General features: G+C 44.5%; 5 protein-coding genes across 5 annotated transcripts; 4 read left to right on the top strand and 1 right to left on the bottom strand.

Moving 5' to 3' along the window:
- The first annotated feature begins 1059 nt into the window (after window positions 1-1059).
- LOC115741551 (11-beta-hydroxysteroid dehydrogenase A-like) lies at window positions 1060-2899 on the top strand. Its single transcript, XM_030675521.2, has 6 exons — window positions 1060-1309; window positions 1407-1599; window positions 1706-1791; window positions 1997-2128; window positions 2209-2373; window positions 2468-2899. Exons 1-6 carry the CDS (start codon window positions 1127-1129, stop codon window positions 2756-2758), a joined length of 1050 nt encoding a protein of 349 aa, XP_030531381.1. The 5' UTR covers window positions 1060-1126; the 3' UTR covers window positions 2759-2899.
- Window positions 2900-3935: 1036 nt separating this feature from the next.
- LOC115741582 (recQ-mediated genome instability protein 1) lies at window positions 3936-8447 on the bottom strand. Its single transcript, XM_030675571.2, has 8 exons — window positions 7706-8447; window positions 7447-7617; window positions 7028-7173; window positions 6559-6689; window positions 5491-5996; window positions 4571-4681; window positions 4346-4474; window positions 3936-4272 (listed from the first exon to the last, which is right to left on the bottom strand). Exons 1-8 carry the CDS (start codon window positions 8153-8155, stop codon window positions 4105-4107), a joined length of 1812 nt encoding a protein of 603 aa, XP_030531431.2. The 5' UTR covers window positions 8156-8447; the 3' UTR covers window positions 3936-4104.
- Window positions 8177-10113, top strand: LOC115741471 (pentatricopeptide repeat-containing protein At5g43790-like). Its single transcript, XM_048280643.1, has 3 exons — window positions 8177-8271; window positions 8393-8456; window positions 8551-10113. Exons 1-3 carry the CDS (start codon window positions 8177-8179, stop codon window positions 10021-10023), a joined length of 1632 nt encoding a protein of 543 aa, XP_048136600.1. The 3' UTR covers window positions 10024-10113.
- A 2387-nt stretch (window positions 10114-12500) lies between these two features.
- LOC115741472 (omega-hydroxypalmitate O-feruloyl transferase) lies at window positions 12501-14963 on the top strand. The gene is made up of 3 exons (XM_030675393.2): window positions 12501-12966; window positions 13132-13597; window positions 13862-14963. The coding sequence occupies exons 2-3, from the start codon at window positions 13151-13153 to the stop codon at window positions 14720-14722; spliced, it is 1308 nt and encodes a 435-aa protein (XP_030531253.1). The 5' UTR covers window positions 12501-12966; window positions 13132-13150; the 3' UTR covers window positions 14723-14963.
- A 2280-nt stretch (window positions 14964-17243) lies between these two features.
- LOC125315623 lies at window positions 17244-18002 on the top strand. Its single transcript, XM_048281120.1, has one exon. The coding sequence runs from the start codon at window positions 17293-17295 to the stop codon at window positions 17890-17892; it is 600 nt and encodes a 199-aa protein (XP_048137077.1). The 5' UTR covers window positions 17244-17292; the 3' UTR covers window positions 17893-18002.
- The last annotated feature ends 5757 nt before the right edge of the window (window positions 18003-23759 follow it).

Genomic DNA, 23759 nt, shown 5'->3' on the forward strand with positions numbered 1-23759 from the left:
ATGCGTGACAAGGACGAAGAACAATAAGTTTAAAGAGGAAGAAGTGCAAGCACTTGAACTGAAAATAAATTGACAAATCGCAAAAACAATAGGGATATTTGTATTGATGTTCGTGCATCCCTTTTACCACTGTCATACCTCGCCTTCTATAAACGACGAGATATAACTGCTCATAAGTTGGTTAATATTCTAATGAAGGTTGCGCTTAGGTCACCTCCATAATTTTAGGTTATCAGATGGCACATCGACCTTCTCCGTGGGCTGCTACAACTCCTCTCAAGTGCCACCGAGTTCAAGGGTCGTCAATCAATGTCTTTGAAGAGTCCTCGATTGGCATCTTCTCTTCATCTCCTTCGTCACATTGGTCATGTGTTGGTTTCGTTGTCCAATTGATACATTAGTCAGATCGTTCACCGCCATCGTGCGTCGATAACTACTGTACTTCATGGTACAAGTATTTCCGTTATAGATAATTTACTTACAAGCAAATCAGATACTCAAATCGACGCCATATCAATCATAAGGACTTTGATATCTTTTGGTGTGAACACGTCTGTATCATGCATAAATTCTGGCCCATAGGAGCATTCAGAGAGACATCATAGAACCTTCAATGGCAAGTCATGATCGATGCTTTTTAAGGTGCTGACATCGCTAAATTACAGAGCGTCCTGTTGGAAATCCTGTCCATTCCTTTGTCGGGTGGACATGTCGGAAGAATCGTAACGGGTCGGATCATCTCGAGAAGGAATTTGTCTAGAACCCCCCGCCACTCCGTTTTACACAGGTAGATCCATTTTCACGAGCACAGGGGTTCTTATCTAAAGCCTCAATTCTATCGATCGTGGAATTCAGAGAGGACAATCTGTCGGCGCGAGTGATCCAGACGGTGGTGGACAAAACCAGACACAAAGGTAAAGAGATAAGGGACGCGAGAGACAAGTGTGACCGTGCACCAGAGTTCCCTGGGGAGCAACATCTACGTACGTGGCGCTTTCGCCCCATGCAGAAGCTGCCATCCTTCCACCTGCTCCTCCTCCTCCTCCCTCTATATCTCTCTTCTTGGGCAGCCAGCAAGCGAGCAAGAGAAACTGGACTGGACAGAAGTTGAGAAGCTAGTCAGACAATGGATTTGATCCACAAGTTCCTGAATCTGGTGGCTCCTCCTTTCACTTTCTTTTCTCTCTGCCTCTTCTTGCCCCCTTTCTACGCTTTCAAGTTCTTCCTCTCCATCTTGAGCTCCCTCTTCAGCGAGAGCGTCGAAGGTAAGGTCGTCCTCATCACCGGTGCTTCCTCCGGCATCGGAGAGGTACGCATCGCTGCTGCTTTTGTGACCCGTCTTGTTCATCCGAAATGACCCACGTGGTGCCGTTTAAGTTATATATGTTATGTTGCCGTGCATGCAGTACCTGGCTTACGAGTATGGGAGGAGGGGTGCATGCTTGGCTCTGGTGGCCCGGCGGGAGATGTCGCTGCGGGAAGTGGCGGAGAGGGCGAGGGAGTTGGGCTCTCCAGACGTTATAGTCATTCAGGCCGATGTTTCCCAAGTCGATGACTGCAGGCGCCTCGTCAACGAGACCATGAATCACTTCCAAAGACGTACCCTCTTCTTGTTTCTCAGTTTTTTCTTTTTTTGTTCCTCGTTTTGTTGCTTTGCATGAATGGCCTGAATTAGACTTTAATGATTCGTCGTTTTGGCTTGTAGTGGACCATCTGGTCAACAACGCAGGGATTAGTTCCATCTGCAAGTTTGAAGATGCAGGCGACATCACCAATTTTAGAGCTATCATGGTAATTCACCCACCCACTTTTCCTGAGATTAGGATTTCCGGTGCATCAGAATGTTTAAGCATGTACCATAGAGGGAATGGATCTGAGTGGGTAGTGGATCCTATCAATTGAACTAGGTCGTTTTCCTTTCCTTGGATGGAAGTTTTGATTAAGGTAGAGCGCTGGTGGTGGCCAAGGTTCCTGACTGTTGAATTGAATGATGCAGGACACTAACTACTGGGGTTCGGTCTATACCACCCGGTTCGCAGTTCCATACCTAAGGTACAGCAGAGGCAAGATCATAGTGCTTTCTTCCTCTGCCTCCTGGTTGCCTGCTCCTCGAACGAGTTTCTACAATGTAAGCTCGCGTTTTCTGATCAACGCATGTTGTTCAGTTTGGATTCAGTCTCACTCGCAGACGTTTGAATCTCGTCGCAGGCAAGCAAAGCAGCCCTGCTGAACATGTTCGAGACATTGAGGGTGGAGCTGGGTCCAGACATTGGAATAACCATTGTTACGCCTGGCTTCATAGAGTCTGAGCTGACTCAAGGGAAGCACTTCACCGAGGAAGGCAAGCTGGAGGTGGATCAAGACTTGAGAGATGTAAGCTTCAGTGTTTCATGAATACCAATAACGGTCTGAGGAGAGTCTGTATTCGGTAACAAACAATTGTATGATGATGATAATGATGATGCAGGTCCAAGTGGGTGTGATCCCGGTGGGGTCGGTACAAGGATGTGCGAAAGCAATAGTGAACGGCGCATGTAGAGGGCACAGGTACTTGACTGAGCCAGCATGGTTTAAGATGACCTACTATTGGAAGGCATTCTGCCCCGAGATCTTAGAGTGGTCGTACCGGCTCATGTATCTGGCCGGCCCTGGAGAACCCCCGACGGAAGCACCCAGCAAGAAGTTGGTGGATCTAACCGGTGCCAAGCAGCTGATCTACCCGAGCACCATTCAGACACCCCTAATCAAAACTGACTAGCCCCCTTTTCCAGTTCTACTCCTTTACCATCTCGTCCCGCCTAGCATGTGCATAGTCTTGTATGCTGCCGTACAGGGAAAAGGTTACTCTTTTGTAAATGGAACTGCAAATAAAAGGAATCACAGACCTTTCAGTCCTGTACATGCTTGATCTAGACGTAATTTTCTTGGCCATTCCGCATGTCTTGGCAAGATTAGTATACTACCAATTTAACCAATGCCCCAGGGGCTGCTACAACATCCCAGGCTAGTCCCATTCGCGCACACAATGTCCTGTGCAACGTGACCCAGTTGGGAGGAACGCCACTAGGAGGTAAAAACTCCAAGGAACATTTTGAAAAGCATACGCTGATATATAATGTATGAGATTCTTTCACCTTGGAAAGGATGCCAGATCTGAAGATTCAAAATGGTGAAAGTCGAGCCCGACCATATCCATTACAGAAGAAACCGAAGGAAATCACACATGATGCAACAAGAGCATGAAAGACGTAAGCAGAAAGGTGCCCATGGAATAGTAATTTAGCTAATGTTGATGGCACGGTACAGAATACAGTACAGACATAATGTTATGTTCAAGATTTACGCAGGAGAGACTGTAACTACTTACCGACAACAATGGAGATCTTCCTTTGTCTCCATTACTTTGTGTCTTCGGGATAGCAAACACCAACTTCTTCATTATCTCCCATATCTTTTGCTTTCGAGGGGGCAAAGCTCCAATATCAGCCTTTTAAGAGCCATTGGACATTCCCAACATGACAAAATGATCTTCAAAGAGATCTCAAGGAACTTGATCAGCAATGAGGTTCTCCTTTCTTCTCTTAGCCTTTGTTTGGCAGCACACTCGCATTCCCCCTTTGAAAAGATGTTTCCTTTTACATCTTGCATTTCTGATTGAACAGGAAAACAACCATATTGAAAATGCTCTGATCAATACGTAATCGATTGAAGACTACTTGAAAATGGTTCTCCTGCTTAGAAACAAAATGTCCCAGATGTCCTTTCTCGAGCCGTAAAGCTGTCAAAGATCAAGGCCAAATGGTGAATGCAAGTTCTTCGGATAATCTGCACTGCAACTAGTCTTCCACCCAAGAAACATCTTCGGATAATCTGCACTGCAACTAGTCTTCCCCCTACAATAAATAGCTGGTCGAAAATTTGGCCTCGCCGCGAACACGTGCATAGGCACTTGAAGCAGTAGCAGCCAGGCTTATCCAACTTCCAGGAAGTTTATGCTTGAATCAAGTCCATCATGCTCTTTCACTGTCTGCTCAATGTCATTATTATCAGCTTTCATAGCTCGGTACTTCCTTTGCCAATAGGAAGCAATTCATGCCTCGACAATCAAGGGGATACATCTATAAATTTTGATGATGAGCGTTGTTCCTGACGCGAGGTAAAGGACTTCAGTCTTCTCAGGAGCTGCCATGCATCAGACGTATTACAACCTTCATCCATCTCAATGGCGATTGGAAGCGGAGAATTTCCATTGATCTCCACAAGCATAATTCCCTGGGTTACAGTGACGCCTCAATATAAGCTAAAAAGCTAGAAAACCTATCAATAGCAATGGAGAGCGGTATACCTCGAAGTTCACCAGAAAATATTGAAATTTTCTTAATGTCTCCTTCATAGCACTGACTATCGTCTTGTCCGTAGAAGAAAGAGCTGCAGTGACCTCCTCTGGAGAATGCCCAATTCCCTTGAGCACGACCTGGTAGAATGCAGAACTGTTTCAGCATGTGCAATTCTCAAATAAAACAAATAAATCTCTAAGAAGTTCTGGGATCAGCAATAGATCAAAACGCACATTGTGACTGATCAGAATCTCAGATATGAGGCTTCCATCATCAACATAAACCTGAAGCTCGTATGTTGTCCTTTGCTTGTACTGGAATCCCTTCACACCAGTCAAAATGCACTGCAACATATGCATTCATGGAGAGAAGCATGTAAAGGAAATCGTCAGAACCTACTCTAAGTTCCATGCTCAGTAACAGCTACAATGTTCTTAGATTTTCGGAATGCCAGTAAAAGTTCACAGAAAGTATTACAATCGCCAAGTGGACAAAAAATTGTTCATGTAGCTCTTCAAGGAGTAGGACGGACAAAGAAGAGCAAAGATGCCAATCAAGAAAGTACAACCATAGAATAGTGATAAAGGGCAAAGCAAGAGAAGAATTAGAATAACAACAACAAGTACAACACCAAAATTTTAGATGGAGAAGCACAGAAAAGTAAGAAGTACATGTGAACAATAGATGCATAACCATCCTTGTGTTTTTACATTAAATAGATGACGTTAGCCCATTCTACTCGGTCGTCGATGATCGGTGACCTATCTGCATTGATACTGCAAAGTTCATTTAAAAGAGCGACTCCACACAAAAATTCCTCCTGTCTAAGTAGTAGTATTCCTTTCAGCTCTTGCCATGTCAGCATGAGCCATTTCATTGAAGGCTATTTTCTCTACAATTTACTAAACTATTATACATGGTGATGCAGTTGGTATCTTTACCATCCCAAACTATATAGAATCCGCTTCCACAATCGGGGCCTATGGGCAGGTCAGCCTTTTCTTTCCACGTTCCTTTGCTCATTCAGAGGGTTGCAACCACATTTTGGGAAGCTATGTACCTTGAAACCAGAATCATTTTACCGTGTATTTCTGTGCTTACAAGTGGAAAGGTTAAAAGTTGGAGAATCAAGAGAAGGACCGGTAATCCATACCTTGACTTTTCCTTGCACGGACGATGCTTTCTCTTTCGTTGCAGCCCACTTTGTGGATAAACTTGCTAAGTACATGAATGGGCTTTCTCGATCTCCAGACAATATGAGAGGATGTTCAATCTCAGCGACCATTTGAATGTCATCCACATCTATTGCAATATCCGAAGGAGGATTGGGTACAGCACCTAATCCGTCCAAGGTCTCAACATCAGGATCCAACTCATTGACAGATGAAACCATGCCATGTGAGAAGTTAGAAACCACGTATGGCATCACATTTGAAACGGAACCCGCGTGAATTTCAGCAGAGTTTGCTGCAACATTTGCTGAAGAACAGGAGGCAGTCTCCATGTTACTCATTGGAACAGCATCCACATGCATTTCTTCAAATTCTGAGATGAAGTTCGGTGATGGGCTAGGCACCGCATTCTGCACACTAGCAGGAACAGCAGACTGCACCGAGCTCCTTAGATCATTACCCAATTCAGTTGGTGCCAGATTAACACCTAAAGAAACCCCAAAAGTAAATGAATCTCAGATGAGAAAACACACTAACTGAAGCTATCTACTGGTTCATAATTTTCATATTCTCATTATGGATGCCAAAATATCAACAACAGATTCATGCCATACTTTAACAAACTGACAACCTCGACTAAATAAAGATTTTCCACAGCAAAATATAAATCCCAACATCATCAGACAGATTTACACAGGAAACCCTATCATACAGACAGTAAAGGAAAGAGGGGAAAAAACACGACCAAACCAGATGCTTGAGCCGATTTAAGTAAACAGAGAAAATACTCGCATCTTCAAGTAAAAAGAGCCTTTAAACGTTTACGATGAATCTTGTAACCCCATTTTATCTTGGAAAACGGTATTAAGAGCAGGAGAAAGACACTTCTTGAGAAGCAGAAAAAAGGTTAACCAGATGCTTGAGCCGATTTATCTTTCATTCCCAAGGTTTTGCAGTCATTTGACATAAAGGATCATGCATCTTGAGTATCTTTTCATAATGCTTCGCAAATAACATAAAATTTGTATCTCATTTTGGATTAGAAGTACCTCTACTCGTCAAGGAAGTAGTTGAATCTTGTGCTATAGCACTACCATTTTGTGCCACATGATCAGCATTAGGTGACCAGGCAGCAAGTGTTGCTCTGGTTGCTAATGAAGGAGCTGCTCCGGACCTCGTTCTGCCAAAGAATCCACATATTAAAGTCAAATGATCAATAGCATAGAATTTGTAAAAAATCAGTGGGTATACAGGAAAAGAAGCAAAGACCACTACTTGCACGTTAAATGAGTAAAAAAGGCGCAACCAAATTGTTACTCTTGTCCTTTTCGAATTGACACCACATTACAGACTGAAGGAGGGAAACAAGAGAGCTAAATGGAGAAGGCATGACATAAACATTTTGTGATTTTAGGTCACATGTAATAGGAACCAATAATGCTCTTAAGGCAATAAAAACACATGCTGCAGCTGAAAGAAGTGTTCAGTGGACCTCTCAAATTAGGTGTTGAAACAAACCTTCTCCCTCTCGGAGGTTTATTTACTTCTTGAACAAGCTGCTGACGTGCTGCTTCCAACTCATCGACAACACCTCCTAAGACCTCAACAGCTTCAGGAACCAACATTAGAAGGCCATGACGTATATGGACATTACAAAGAGCAATCTGCAGTGCATGGTAGCAAGATTAATCCCTCTTAGACAAAAGTAATTGTTCAACCAAGAAAATAAACTGACAATTGGTATAATCTAGATGCCCCACACGCCCACATCGGAAGGAGAAAACAAGAAGAAATCATCAATCACTCCCAGATGACACAATTTTATCCAGTTCAGCTGTGACGTACAATTTGATCAAAGATGTGAACTGAAAAACTACTTGTACATCGAAACCACATTCGAAGAAGAGAGAGAGAGAGAGAGAGAGAGAGAGAGAGACCTTAAATCCAGCAGGGGCCAAGGCGTGAAGATCCTGAAGGGGGCGGTATTCCATGCCGAAAACACGTTGAACACCGTCGGTCATGGACAACTTGAGGCACCTCTTGAGGCCAGCAGGTGCATTCTCGTACCTGCCTCGAAGAGGACAACTGATATTAACAACCTCATCTACCTGGAGACAGTGCAGTGCATTCCAGCATGAGAAAAAATCACAACATTGAAGAAGAAGCCTTTACGCTAGGTAAAGGGAGGGAATCGACCTGCAAGACGAAGGGCCCGGGGAGATGAGCGAGGTGCATCGTGTGGACATTCGGGGGAAGAACGCCGGCGCCGGAGGAGTTCATGTCGGAGAGCAAGAAGTGCTGAAAGCAGAGCTTGGCGATAGAGGGAGGGTCGAGGGAAGAGAAATGGGGAAGGGAGGCGCGGAGGGCGTCCAGGCAAGAGTCGAGCCATTCTCTCCTCAACCTCAATCCCAATCCCTGCAGGAACTCCGCCACCGGAGCAGGAGGCGCCGGCGGCGGGGGAGAATGAGATGGGGAGGAGAAGCTCTCGGAGACGTCGATGAAGGCTTCACCAACTTCGTCATCGGATATCTCGACCGCAGCAGGCGGAAGAGGAGGATCTGGCACAGGGTTGGGAGCAGTAGCGGCTTCTCCATTTCCTGCTTCGTCGTCGGAGGAACAGGCGAGTTCAAGGCGTCGCCTGCGCATCTTCTTGCTTGCCCCTGGGAAATGGGATTTGTGGTTTGCACTTCACAGCTCACTGTGAACGCGGGCGCGCGGCGTGCGTGCGTGCTTCCAGATTTCGATGTCGAGGAAGGCGATGGGCAAACAGGGCCCGAAGGTCCGAAAACTACAGGGGCCCAGCCAGTACCACTACAGCTAACGAAGGCCCATTTAACTTGAAAACTATCACTAGGCCATGGTTTTCTTCTGTGCTTGTTGCAGATTGAACCGGAGGACGACGGTTGGGGAGGGGACGACCAGTGAGCTTCGTATCCGGACTAGACTGGTAAGAACATGAACACCTTGGCCAACTACTACCTGACGACACAACACTTACCAAATTGTAATCGCTCTAGTAGCAGTGGCAGTAGCAGTAGCAGCCCCACCCAATTACCAGGACCTCATCATCCTCTCTTCCTCCTCTGCTCGCCAAGTGCACCCACGTCATCCAATTCAAGCAAATCCATGCCCACATCCTCAAGAAACCCCATCATCGGCATCATCATACAGACTCTGACCTCACCCAGCTTGTTCAGTCATTGCTTGGTCCGGGGTCCCACCAACCCCACCTGGATTATGCGCTCGCGGTGTTCGATCAGATAGCCCGTCCCTCTGCCTTCCTTTGCAACACTCTGTTGAGAGCCTGTGCTCTTCATGGTTTGGGCAACCGAGGGATCCGTGTGTATCATCAAATGATGCTCCAGGACGTGGAGCCTGACGCTTACACTTACCCGTTTCTTCTGAAGGCTTGCTCCGATCTTGGTCAAGGGAAAGCCGTCCACTCGCTCGTCCTCAAACACGATGCGCTCAACTCCCACCTACATGCTTTGACTTCTTTGGTTACTTTCTACTGCAGATGCGGTGATCTCGGCTCTGCGCGTTCCGTGTTCGACAGAATGACCCAGAGAAATCTGGTTTCGTGGACGGCCATGATTTCTGGCTATACCAAGCACATGAGGTATGAGGAGGGACTGGCCTTGTTTCGAGAAATGCTGCTTTCCGGGGTAGAGATAAATGAGTTGACATTGGTAAGTGTACTGTCAGCTTGTGCTCATCTCGGAGCTCTTGACGTGGGTAGACGGGTGCATTGTTATATCCACCGGAATCATGTTCCTCTTAACCCTTTAATCGCTGCTGCACTTATTGACATGTATGCAAAAAGTGGGCGCATGGACAAAGCATCACAAGTCTTCCAAACGGCACCTGTAAAGAGCGTTTCGACTTGGAATTCTCTCATCGGCGGACTTGCTATTCATGGTAATGGAAGGGAAGCCTTGGAGAGGTTCCAGCAAATGCAAATGAATGGAACAAAACCGGATGATGTCACTTTTATCACCTTGCTATCTGCATGCAGCCATTCAGGACTGGTGGAGGAAGGCCAGCAGATATTCTATTCCATGGGAGGAGACTGTGGGATTCAACCTAATATCAAGCATTTTGGGTGTTTGGTAGATCTCTTGTGCAGGGCAGGCAGAACAGAGGAGGCTTACCGGGTCATGATAGATATGCCCATTGAACCCAATGAGTTCCTCTGGGGAGCTCTGCTCAATGCATGCGCTCGCAATGGTGATGTTTTGTTAGCTGAGAATGCCATGGAAAAGCTTGTTGAGTTGGAGCCATTTAATGATGGAAACTACGCTCTCATGTCAAACATTTACGCTGCTAACCGACGGTGGAATGATGTTGGCAAGGTCCGAAGACTCATGAAAGATATGCAGATCATCAAGAACCCTGGTCTTAGTTCGATTGAGGTGGATAACATTGTGCATGAGTTCATGGTTGCAGACATTAAGCACCCATTTCCTGGAGAGATTGACTGTACATTAGAAGATTTGGTGATGACAATTAGCTGAACAAAGCATAGTCATATTGCGCAAGGTATGCTTCAGACAGCTTTTGACGTAGTTACATGGCAAAACGACATCTGCAAGCCAATATTTATATACGGTGTTCATTTAGTCCCTATATATATAGGATCAGTTAAGTGCCAATTTTTTGTGAACGGTTATTGAGGGCCAATTCCTGAGCTTCGCCAAAAATCACATGTGACTTGCCAGAGGGTCCTAGTCACTATAAAAAAAAAAAAAAGAAGCTAAAAATCAATAAAAAAACTTCATATCATATTTAAAAAATTAAAAAAAAATAAGTTAAAAGAAAAAATTGATCGAGATGAGCGTGATTTATTATCCTTTCACGGTGATTTTGGTAGGGATCTTCGAAGAAGTGGGTTTTCGTCGGTGTGGACGTCGGAGGTGGTGTGCTCTCGTGCTCTGGTTCTTCTGCTATTAATCTCAGAAGCGTAAGCAGTAGAAAATCGTCTGGTTTGACGCCTAAGAAGTTCTCAGGAACCTCCACGACTGATTACACTCCTGTGCAAGTGAAGGGCAATTCCTTCTCTGGCGTTGGAGACGCTATTGAAACTTTGACTGTGTGCATCTACCAGGATCTGCAAGCGGCCACTGGGTTCTTCGGCCAGGAGAACAAGATTAAAAAATTCCAGATCCGGTTGAGGCTATCGCTGGGCGAGGTTGGCCTCGTCGTGGGTCTGCGAGGCCTCGGCCAGCCACGGCCAGGCCTTGCCGACCCTGGCAAGGCCCCAGCATGGGTCGCCGGGGTTCGGAATTTCTCGCCATTGATACTTTGATTATTTTTTCTTTCAATTTGGTACTTAAAATCCAAATATATATATATATTATTGATACTAAAGTAAACACCGTACACAAATATTAGCACTCCAGATATCATTTTGACATATTTGCATGGTGTGAGATACAATTATCAGTCCACGTTCAGAGTTAAAAGCGGAAAATTAGATAAAGGTCTTGGCGGTAACGAGTAGGCCTCGTCTCTGTTGTTGGATGAGTGCAAGGCCTCACATGTACGGGGAATTCTTTGCTGGGTATGGGACGTGAAAAGCAGAGACGAAAGCCAAGTGGTTTTCACTTATCAGTTCCCGTTCCGTTTAAACGTTTGTTGTTTTTTGTGGGAAACTCAGTTCAAAGATCGATTTTTTTTTTTTTTTTGGGGGTTGTTGGGGGAGTGGGGAGGGGGGGAGGAAGTGGTGTGGTGGAGGAGGCGGGGGGATCTTCTTAGTAACATCACTTTTAGACATTATGTCAGAGAGAGAGAGAGAGAGAGAGAGAGAGAGAGAGAGTGAAGGCTCGGAGATGAGGATAATTTTCTTATCTCGTGATGGAGCATCGAATAAGTATATTATGTATTGATGATGACATGCGGCTAATGTGACGTGATTGATCAATCATCCAGCTCATTGTGATTTGATGTCAATAGACAAAATCACAAGACTGCAATACACTCAATTAGAGTTGATCGGTTCCGATGGTGACTTTGCCGGTTCCAAAATTTTTGCACGGTTGGCCTGAGGAGGATGATGGCCGGGAGGAAGCGGAGAAGACCGCTAGCAGGGGCTTGAGTGGAGCCGATGTGGAGTCATCGGCCGGAGAAGAAAACTAGCCACGAGAGCACACAGAAGAAGACGAACGCGACGAGAGCCGGGGGGGAGATCCGACGCCAGATGCTCCTCGCTGAAGGGGCCATTAAAGCATTCGCAAGCCCTCCTCAACCACCAGTGCTCTTGATGGGGATTGGCTGACGGGGTTGATCTGGGTATTTATCAAAAGCGGAGCAAATTGAAGGAGTTTAGGTAAACAGTGATGGTTGGAGTTGGAAGTTGGAACCCCCGGTGGGCAGAACCAAAGCCACGCGGAAAGGGAAGAACAAAGAAGAACAAGAGCAGCGACAATAAAGGACACCATGGTTTTGAGAAATTAGGAGTGGCGTGTGCATGTGTTAGGAGGAGCTCCCGAGGAAAAGATAATCATAAAAGAAAAATCATTAGTCTGGTCCAAACTGAAAATCACCAGTTCCACCTTTTCGAAATCGCAAACCGGATCAATGCCCTCGGGAATCGCCCAGAACTAGCCGATTCGGTCTGATCCGGGCAGTTCTCAATCCGAGCGGTTTCTTTTGCTCGCCCCTACACTTAATTGACAAGTAATACATCGTCAAAATACCTCATATGATATTGGATGTTTTAACCAACAAGTATTAAAAGTGCAGTATTCTAAACAATCCCTTTCCCTTTCCTGCTTTGGACCATCCGAGAAAGAGGCCGCAAAAATCGCGCTATAGAGAGAGAGAGAGAGAGAGAGAGAGAGAGAGAGAGGACATGACAAGGTTGTCAAATGGATATTATATGGATTATCAAATGAATCTTCACATATTATTATGCTACATCGTTTGTCTTGGATGGTTGAGGAAAGGGAGATGAGCAAAAGGAAAGGAAGGAGGGAACCAAGACAACATTTTGAGTATTGTCTGTAAAAAACAATGTAATCTTTGTATAATTTGATCAAGAAACCAAAGAATTGGACGCCTACCCCACCAACCAAACCTCAAATGGTATCAAATTCAGTCACACGTCACCCTTTTTTACTTGGCTGGTAGTGTTTTGGTGAAGCCCAATGGGCAGTGGCAGTAGCCTAACCCCTCCTCCCCTCCAAGTTCAACCCCACATCTCTTTGCAATTCCTGAAGGAGTCTCTCAAGTTCATCAGGATCCTCCTTCTCCTTGCCATTAATCCCTCCACTAATACTGCTTTGCGTGCGAGACAGCCCCCATCACCCTGTCTCTTTCATGGCGGTACATTTGTTTACCAACACGCTTGTCTGTCAAAACTTTGGGCCACCGCTTCTTATATTTGCCGTCTCCCTTAAGCACATGAACATTATGCACGCCTCTGTTGCTCATCCCACTGCTCTCTGATCATCTCACAGGTAAATTTGCTTGATCTTTTCGTTTTGTCTTTGTTTGGTCCTAGTCTGTACGATGCGAAGCGATGAACCGTCATAATTTGAGGTGCATATACACTGCATTAGTCCGCTAGGAATTTTGTGCCTCTGCTATGAGAACCATGTGTGACTTGATGAAGTTGTGACCAGGCTTTTCAATCTAATCGTGATGGCGGCTACTGTCAGTAATGGTGCCACCCTTGAACTCAGCGTAGAGAAACGAGAAGCTATTCTGGTTCCCCCTGCCGAGGAGACCGAGAGGGGCCTCTACTACCTCTCGAACCTTGACCAGAACATCGCGGTGATTGTCCGCACCATCTACTGCTTCAAGTCTGATTCGAAAGGCAACGAGGAAACTTTTGAGGTCATCAAGAATGGTCTCTCCAAGGTTCTTGTTCCCTACTATCCGCTTTCGGGGAGGCTGACGATTAGCCCCGAAGGGAAGCTCATAGTGGATTGCACGGGGGAGGGTGCTGTTTTGGTTGAGGCTGAAGCTAACTGTACCGTGAAGGAGATTGGAGATATTACCAAACCTGATCCAGTGACTCTTGGAAAGCTGGTTTACGACATTCCTGGTGCCAGTAACATACTCGAGATACCTCCCGTAGTGGCTCAGGTTGGATAATAATTTCTTTAAATGGATGTCGCTCGTCTTATTATTCTTTCATCGAAAAGTTTTGGGTTGAATCTTCAGAGGTGGATTAAGTATATAGGTGACCGTCCGTTGTTCACGTATCTGGTATTTTTAACTAGGTGAAGCTCGGTTAGTTGATTTTTTTCCTCTCTGCATCTTAGCTACTTTTCTGTTGTTCCCTCCCCTCGGATTGGAGAGTTAAATCCACCTTTGGAGCTCATATGGACTCTACTCTTTGTTATGCAGGTGACAAGATTCAAGTGTGGAGGGTTTGTTCTGGGGCTGTGCATGAACCACTGTATGTTTGATGGGATTGCTGCCATGGACTTTGTGAATTCCTGGGGTGAAACTTCAAGGGGATTGACTCTAAATGTCCCTCCTTTCCTAGACAGGACCATACTCAAAGCCAGAAATCCTCCTAAGGTAGAGTTTACACATCACGAATTTGACCAGATTGAAGATGTCTCAAAGACCGGCAAACTATACGAAGATGAGCAAATGCAGTATAGATCATTCTGTTTCGACCCCAAAAAGCTCGAACAACTCAAGAAGAAAGCCATGGAAGATGGAGCCCTGGATAGATGCACAACTTTCGAAGCCTTGTCGGCATTTGTGTGGACAGCCCGCACGGAAGCATTAAAAATGAAGCCTGACCAACAAACGAAGCTCCTCTTTGCAGTTGATGGACGGTCTCGCTTTGAGCCTCGGCTGCCTGAGGGTTACTTTGGTAATGGAATAGTGTTAACAAACTCTCTGTGCAGTGCTGGCGATCTCATGGAGAGCCCCCTGTCTTTTGCTGTGAGGAAGGTCCAACATGCAATTGAAATGGTCACGGACAGCTACATGAGGTCAGCAATAGACTACTTCGAAACAACAAGAGCAAGACCGTCCCTAGCAGCGACACTTCTCATCACAACTTGGTCTAGGCTGTCCTTCCACACCACTGACTTTGGTTGGGGAGAGCCTGTACTGTCTGGCCCTGTGGCTTTGCCTGAGAAGGAAGTCATACTTTTCCTGTCCCATGGTCAAGAAAGGAAAAGCATAAATGTGCTACTTGGGTTGCCAGAGTCAGCCATGAGCATCTTTGAACAGCTGATGAACGTCTGAGAGTGATTTTTCCTGTCTTATTGCGCCCTGCTCGAGAACTTGTATTGATTTATGTCATTTGTTGTGTAGAGAAAGATTATGATATTATGCTCTACATGGTATCCCTGTGCTGGTGCTGAGTAGTCTGCACCGCCTAAGGTAAAAGGTGAAGATGCAGCTACTCTGTAAAAGGAAGCGCAACTGCATGCCTCTTGTAGTCCATCCCAGTATTATCATTCTTAATAATCATTTATCACCGCAAGTCCTTGGATTTCGATAAATCCAGGCCGGCAAAGTCCATGCTGCACCTCTTAATTGATGGGAGTTCTGATTCAAAATTGAACTCTGATGCAATGTAGCTGACCATGATAAAACTCAAGCGGCTAAAATTTGCCACCATACCTGATGCTCTTGTTTTCTCAGGCAGAGATTCTGCACATCATCCAGCAAGTTTCAATGACCTTGCTCGCTTTTTGGGTCATTCTTCACTCTCATCCTGATTAGACATGTTACTGTAAGAAACCGGCTTGTTCTAACTATTTCAAAAAGGGACTCAAGAATCAGTTTTTATACACGAAGCGGACTTCCATAAGACCAAAGTAATGAAGATGACTTTGACATCTGGAACTTAGACATGAAGATCATGTCAAATTGTTTGGCAGCATACAAACAGAGAGAATTAGACAGGATAAGAGGTTCCATTCCTCCAGCCAATTGGACTCCAGAATTCTACCCTGGGTTGTTTGATGGGTAACGACAGAACAAAGGAACACAATCCTAGAACTCGAAAGAAGAAATAGACGTCGTATTCTGCTTGGTTATTTGAACAGGGGAAGAAAAGCAGGAAATCAGAAGTGTTGTCGGTAAAAGAGAGAATAATTATTATTGAGATCAAAAGAAGTATTTTATAGGCTTAGGGTCAAGCCTTGTACAGTTAAATAAATAATCCCAACTTACTAATCAACATTCTCCCTCAAGTTGAAGCATACATATAGAAAAGACCTAATTTGTGACAAATGTATGAAACTCGTTCACGTCGAAGAGGCTTTGTGAAAATATCTGCTAACTACTCCTCAGAACGTGTGTGCACTGACCGTATATCGCCACATTTCACCTTTTCTCGAAAAAAAAAATGACAATCAACGTCCATATGCTGCATTCGCTCATGAAACACCGGATTCCTAGCAATGCGAATAGCAAATTCATTATCACAATGGACAGTAGATGATCTAGTTAGACGCGGTGCAATCTCAATCAATAGCGTACAAACTCATTGAAGTTTACCTATAACATTACCCATAGGACGATATTCGGCATGTGCACTAGATCGAGAAGCACTAGTCATATGATGAGTGGCACCTAAATCAATAAACTCAAGGACGAGGAGTAGCTGTAGTCTATGTGGCACCGACACAACACGGGATACGGAACATTACACGACTTGCCGACACGTGATTTCTTAAAAAGTAGAGTTCTATCCTAAAACCATGCTAATCCCTTGGAAAGAGAAGAAGCTTGAGGTTTTTCTTGTCTTCGGATTTGGTAAAGCTCAAGCCTTACGAGGATGTGGCTTAAACTTTTCAAAAAATTTATGCGTTTTTGTGCATGTAAGTTTTAAGGGCAAGAAAGGATTTCATTTAATTTTGTAAATTTGTTCTAATTTTCGTGTACTTATTTTTGAGATTTGTTGGGCCATTTTCTCCGCTTTTCGGATGGGTTACGTGGGTAGGTTTGAATTTGATTTGGGTTAGGTTGGGTAGGTGCTATTTAAATTACTTAGCAAAAGATGAGCCACCGTGAGATAAATGGGTGGACATGGATCGATTTATGACCCGTCCAAACCCAGTCCAACTCATTTGTCATTCCTAAATGATATTGGCATGCCTCTTGAATTACTTATTGTTGACTATAAATCGTGTGGGGTCAACGTAAACGTGCGGTTGACCATTACGACGGTTTTTCTTTTTCTTTTTTGGGGGGAGGGGGTGGGGTCCAATGACGACGCTGACTCGCCCAACATTTGACTCCTAGTGAACATCTTGATCATCTCCTTGCGATAGCCCATGGGAACGCTAAAAAGGGTGTTGTCCTTTCACAGTTATTCTTTTCTTTTCTTTTTGAAACGGGCAAGCACAACGGCGGCGGACTCAACGATAGTCTTAATATTATAATCTATTATGCAGCCCTAGAGAAAACTTTCCAAGTCTTAATATTCCAAGCACGTACGTGTCGCCAAAGGATCCGGATCTAACCGTGGGTTGGTTGGTCCATTTCGTGGGCGTTACGAATTTTCAGCTGATCGTCCACAGCGGAGGCGTCGACTGTCCAAATCGCACACGAGCGAGAAATCTGCGGCCTTTCATTGTAATGAATGTTAAACGGCGTTCTCGGTTGACGACAGGAATTTCCTTGAAACTCAACCGGCGGTTGGATTGCGTTGACACTTCCTTCTCTTTCTACATTATAAAGTGTATATATATGTATACCCTTGGCTATGTCCTGCGCACAGATCATCTTCCTAGACATATATACAGACGTGAATCTGATTCTAGTTTAGTTTGTAACTCCTGAGGTTCCATCTTCCTTCCATAATGAACATGGGAGTTGTCATGGATAAGTCGAATGTCTATATGATTAGGAGGAGCTGGACAATCAACGCGGTGATGAAGAGGTTACTTAGGAAGTGGCTGAAGACGAATCAGACGAGCAGGGCGGTAGCTTCGGCTCCAGTTCCGGCAGGATGCTTCCCGGTGTACGTGGGAGAGGGGGACCGGAAAGAGAGGTTCGTGGTGAAGGCGGAGCAGGCGAACCACCCCTTGTTCAAGTCCTTGCTGGAGGATGCTGAGTCGGTGTATGGATTCTGCTGCCAAGGCCCTCTGTCGCTTCCCTGTGACCCTGACTTCTTCTTCAAAGTCCTTGCCGAGATGGAATATTCCCATCACGATCACTGCTCTTGCAGCGACGATGATGGCGACGATTTATTCCCGAATACTAAAACTCCGGGCAGTAACCAGACGCCTAAAGACTGGTGGTTCCCGTTTCGGATAACTCCTAACAACAGTCTGAAAGTCCGGTGGTTCACAAGCAAGTCGGATGACGAGGAGCAGCGGTGCTGTCATGCATCTCCGTACCGCCTGCTCACTCCACCCAACTCATTGCTCAAGCTGAACCAAGGCGGCCGTCCTTCCTAAGTAGCCATAGCCACAGAAACTAGAAAATTCAATTCATTCATGTATTAAACCCTGGTCACTCGGTGCAGCATATCCTGTTATATAATATGCGATGCACATCTGCACATCTTCATGAGATCAACGAGGTAGAATTTCTTCGCTACGCGTAGACTAACACTCCCATTTAAAAGAGTTTCATACACAAGTAAATGCAAGTAAAAGTAGTTCTGTTGGATGATGTGCGTATGAAGCTGAGTTTATGTCAATGTCGATTCAATGAGAATGCACAGAAACATAATGCACTCTGGAAATGTATTGATCGGGATGACTGTGTTGACATGCGCTCACATAATTAAGATTGAAGGATATTGCAATATCAACCAAATACAAGACCTTTTTTTCTTTCATTTTCCAGGGATAAGTGCAGTGAAAGTCCTAAAACTTGTCATGCGAGTGCAAATGAGTCCGAAAACTTTTAAAAAGTTCAATGAAATCCTAAAACTTGACATAAAAGTGCATTCAAGTCCTAAAACTTTCAAAAAATGCAATGAAATCCTAAAACTTATCACGAAAGTGTAATCGAGTCCTAAAATTTTCAAAAAATGCAACCATTGGAAGAACTTGATTGGACTAATAAGACAAGTTTTATGAGTTGATTGTACTTTTTGAAATTTTTTAAGACTCGATTACATTTTTGTGATAAGTTTTAGGGCTTTCCATGTACTTTTCCCTATTTTCTCCGTAGAGAACACGTTTGGTTAGAGTGGAATTGGATTTGATTAAGGATTTGGTTAAGCAAGTGCCGTGATGGATTTCATCCTTCTGTTCAACTCTTGATTTTTCTGCTTTTTCCGATCACTGATATTGATTAACGTCCCACGCCCTTTCATACTGGACGGTGCAATGATGGGAATGAGACTCTGCCACCGCCTGTTGAAGCGTTGAACATAGGCTCCTACCTCAGCCTCCCACTCTCTCGTGTTATTAAGGAAGCGAATGGTATCCATTCGATTCTCGAGAGCTATTTCTTGCCTGGATGGGTTTATGAGCAGAGACACAGACGATATAAACAGACGCGTAAGCACTCGACTCAATTGATGGTGATGATGAAAGTATCCTTCTTAACCGGTTCGTGGTACAAGAGAAGCATTGCACTCAAAAGAGACACCACTTATGAAATTGACTGAAACCCTTGTGTACACTACAAAAAAAACATGGATTTAGCCACGAAAAATTTGCCACGAAAAAAATTCGCCGCTAATTTCCGATGAAAATAGTGACAAAATAAATATTCGTCGCTATTTGCGAACGAACTAAATAGGAAAATATTTGTCGCCCATTACGACGAAAATAGCCACGAAAAATTTTTTGTGGCTAATTAGCGATTTAAAATGGCCACGAAAAAATTTTTCGTGGCTAATTAGCTGACGAAAATGGCCATGAAATAATTATTCGTCAGCTATCTCCTTTGAGAAAAAAAAATGGGTTTTCGCCAATTAGCGACGAACGTCCTTTTTCGTCACAAATTCTTTTTATTAAAAGTTAGCGATTAAAATCGACGTTCGTCCGAATTAGCGATTTAACTTTTTTTTCGTCGCAAAATTAGCACTATGAATAAAAATAACAAAGAAAATATTAAAATTAATGACGATTCATTATTTTCGTCGCTAATATGAAGGAAATAAAAAAAGAAAATGTTCAATTTATTTAATTTGCGATGAAAAACAAGTGTTAGCTAGTAAATTTGCGACGAAATGTTATTTCGTCGCAAATTTATTTAATTTATTCTGGAAATTAGTCACGAAATTATTTTTTCGTCGCAATTATTTTTTTCTTTTTATTTAATTTATATCAGCAATTTGCACTGAAATGAGAATTTGTCGCAAATTTTGCGACGAATTTCATCTTTTGTCCTGAATTTGCGACGAAATGTTATTTGTCGCAAATTTATTTAATTTATTCTGGAAATTAGTGACGAAATTATTTTTTCGTCGCTAATTTTTTTTTTTTTTTATTTAATTTATATCAGCAATTTGCGACTAAATGAGAATTTGTCGCAAATTTTGCGACGAATTTCATCTTTGTCGTAAAATTTTTTTTTTTAAATTAGCGACGAAATTATGTGTTTTGTCGCTAATTAGCGACGAAGGACTTTATTTCGTCGCTAAATTTTTTTAGGGAGCTTTTGAAATTTTAAGATTCCCACTCTCTTCTCCCGCCTAATCCCATTCTATAAACTCTTCCGCCCCTTTCTATCATTCCACTCTCCACAGCATTCAATTTCCCCCACCGAACCCCACTCACCTTCTCTCTTCGTCCTTCGCTCTCTTCTCCCCACTCACCTTCTCTCTCTTCGTCCTCTTGGTGCGAACAGGCCCCCTTCCCCTTGTTCATCATCTTCTTCTTCTTCTTCTTCTTCTTCTTCATTCGGCAGCCTCCCCTCACCTTCTCTCTCTTCGTCCTTCTCTTCCCCACTCACCTTCTCTCTTCCTCCTCTTGGTGCGAACAAACCTTCCTTCCCCCTGTTCATCATCTTCTTCTTTGTCTTCTTCTTCTTCTTCTTCTTTCGGCAGCCTCCCCAACCAACGCCAGCCTCCAGCTGACCACCACCCGCCTTCGTCGTCACCCCGCCGTTGCGGCCATCGCCGCTCGCCCACCAGCCCCGCGTAGCCGTCGTCGACCTCCACCCCATCGCCTCTCTGTTCCCCACAACTCAGGCCACGACGCCCACAGCTTGCAGCCATCCCTCCAGCCGTCTGCCCCGAGCCCGAGCCCCCGACCTCCATCTCCATCTCTCGGTCTCTCTCCCTCTCCTTGTCCCGGCACCCCGACTACCCTCCTGCTCTACTCCTTGCTCCAGCTGAGACCCACCCCCTCCGCCACCGTCCAGCTCGCCAGCCCCGTCGCCATCCACCTCAGCCCGGGGACTCCCTCGACCCGCTGCCATCCAAGACTCCCTCACCCCCTATGCCATTGAATAAAAAGGAACACTAAAAAAAGAAACGTGCCTTTTGCGACAAACATTTGCGACGAATAAAAATTCGTAGCAAATTTGTGACGAATTTTGTGACGAATAAAAATTCGTAGCAAATTTTGCCACGAAAAATTCGGTAAAATTCGTCGCTAATTGGGTTTTGTGATGAATTTTGCCACGAAAAAAAATTCGTGGCTAATCTAGGTCGCAAAATTTAGCAACGAAAAATTATTTTTTCGTCGCTAAATTTAGCGACGAACAGAAAATTCGTCGCTAAATTTTTGCTAAATTTAGTGACGACATTTTTTTTTGTGGCTAATTAGCGACTAATAAGTTTTCGCTAATTTGCCACGGAGAGTAATTAGTCGCAAAATTCGTGGCTAATTTGCGGAAACTTATTCGTCGCTAATTAGCCACGGATAAATAGTCGTCGCAAAATTCGTCGCTAATTAGCGATTTAACTTTATTTTTCGTCGCTAAATTTTGTGACGTCGAATTAGCCTAATATTTTTCGTCGCTAATTTTGTCGCAAATCGGTTTAGCGGCGCAATTTTGGTCAATTTTTCGTGGCAAAATCCGTGGCTAAATCCTTGTTTTTTTGTAGTGGTAGATTTTGTCTTGCAGATTTCATACCAATGCTCACAAGATCCCTGATCGCGAGAAGACTCATTTTATGATTAGAAGAAAAAAAAAAACAGTCGATTAAGCATTCATAGCATCCCAATTGCACGTAGAGGTTAGAAGCATTGCGTTTCATTAGGAATTAAGCATCAATTAAAAAGAAAATAACAGGAAAAAATAATACAAAAATTCATGAATTAAAATTTAATTCAAAATTTGTCAAAATCATTTACGTCTATGCTTGCCGTACCACATAGGACGACCGGTGCTAACTGTTGACACCTAATTTTGGTGTTCCCCGTGTTATATTTATATTTATTAAATAATAACACGTCTAATTTATTTTCGTCTTATTGCAAAATAGAAAAGTAAAAATATATATAACTACTAAAAAAAAAAAAAAAAAAAGAGAGAGAAGAAGAAGAAGAAGAAGAAGAAGAAGAAGAAAAAAAGAAAGAGAAAGAAAAAAAATGAATGAAATGATAAGCTATTGAATATGCATATTTTCTTGTTGTACTATAAAAAAAAATCAAAAATCAAATTTTATTTTATTATTTTATTTCGTTTTTTTTTTAAAGAAAAAAAATATCGGGTCGGGCCAGATCGACTCAAGCCCGCTCGTGGCTGTCGCATTTCACGTGTAGCCCACCCACGCGCAGCCCAGTTGGGCAATTCTCTTCCTCAGCCCACCATTTCCTTTTAGTTCTCAGCCCATCTCCCTTTCTTATTTCTCTTCAGCCCATCTTTGTTTTGTTTTCCTCCCCCCACAGCCCATCTCTCTCTTTTAATCTTTTCTCTTCAGCCCTTCCATACGTGAACATATCCCACCCTCACGTCCACTCACCTGCACACACTTACGTTATTCACGATTTCACCGCATACTCCACGCGGTCTTTCACCAACCTACGTCTCCATCAACCGGATTTTGCGCTCGTCCACGCAAACAAGCTTGGGGGAGGAGTCAGCAAGAAGATAAAAGAAGGAGAGAAAGGCAGGCTGTTGGAGGGGTTGAGCGCTAAAAAAAAAAAAAGGGAGAAGCTTAGGGGGAAAAAAAAAAAAGGGAAGGAGAAGCGATCTAGTAGCCGCCCGCCGTTGATCGGCGACCATTTGACAGCGATCGAGCCCATTCAGGTTGGCTTTTGTCCGGTTTACCTTGGTTGGCTCGGTTCTCCTTTTCGAAGGCTCGCCGGGCCGGGACCGACAGTTTCTTTGGCCCGGCGAGTCGTTTCATGTAGCTAAGAAGAGTTCTAATTAGTGCCACATGCTCGTTTTGTCGATTTAGTGGTTCGATCTATCTTTACTTGCGTTTGCCGAAGTCTCATGTCCCTCCCCATGTGACCATAAAAGCTGTTTGTTCCAACTGAGAGCTTAAGGTTTAAACGGCGGCTTAATCTCTGCGTGTGGTACTTGGGTTGGCAAGTGAAGAGGTGCCAAAGAAGAAGAAACGTGAACTGGACCCTGAAAACAGAGGAGAAATTTTTACATATAAAAAAAAAACGAAAAAACGAAAGAGAAAATGCAATAAAAATGTGAACGGAGACGAGGCGAGCTCGAGTCCAGGCGACGCAAACATCAACGCAAGTGGTGACTCGAGTCAGAGACGACGACGCTGAGGTCGAGTCTCGGTGTCGCGTTCTCGGTGCCCGGTGAATAGAGCCGGTTGGCTTCTAGCAGGCCCAACGGGCGCGATTCAGTAGCATGCGGGCCGAGTGAGTCCATTTGAGTCGGCGGCATGGGAGGCGACGCGAGTCCGAACGAAGGCGACGCGAGTCCGAGCTTAGGCGACACGACGACGAGGCGAGCAAAGACCAGTGGCGGTACCGGGTTTTGGTCACGGCCATAGGTGAAGTCGAGCGTAGCAGTGGCAAGACGGGCAAAGGCTGTTGGAGTCGGTGGTGTAACGTCGCCGTCGGGTGTTGCAGAAAAAGAAAAGGTCCCAAGCTTGAAGATGATGAACAGTAATAATGGGGGGTTGATTCACGCTTCTGTTGGCTGTTTGTGGGCTGAGAAAGATTAAAAAAAACGAGAATAAGAAGAAAAGGATGGGCTGGCGTGGGGGAAAAGAAGGGAGATTGGGCTGGCGTTAGAAGAGAGGAGGTTGGGCCCGAAAAGACTGAAGAGAATGGTGTGGGCTGTCGCGTGGGCTGCTCGTGCGGGCTGGTGGAGAGAAAAAAGAAAGTCTTTTGGGGCCTGATTTGTGTTGCTTGGCGTGTGGGCTGTTCGGTTGGGCTGGGGTGAAAGAGAATAAAGGCAGCTGGGCCCGTGTGCTGACTTGGTCGCTGGAAAGTGGGCC

Source organism: Rhodamnia argentea, chromosome 6 (assembly GCF_020921035.1).
Source record: "Rhodamnia argentea isolate NSW1041297 chromosome 6, ASM2092103v1, whole genome shotgun sequence".
NCBI lineage: Eukaryota > Viridiplantae > Streptophyta > Magnoliopsida > Myrtales > Myrtaceae > Rhodamnia > Rhodamnia argentea.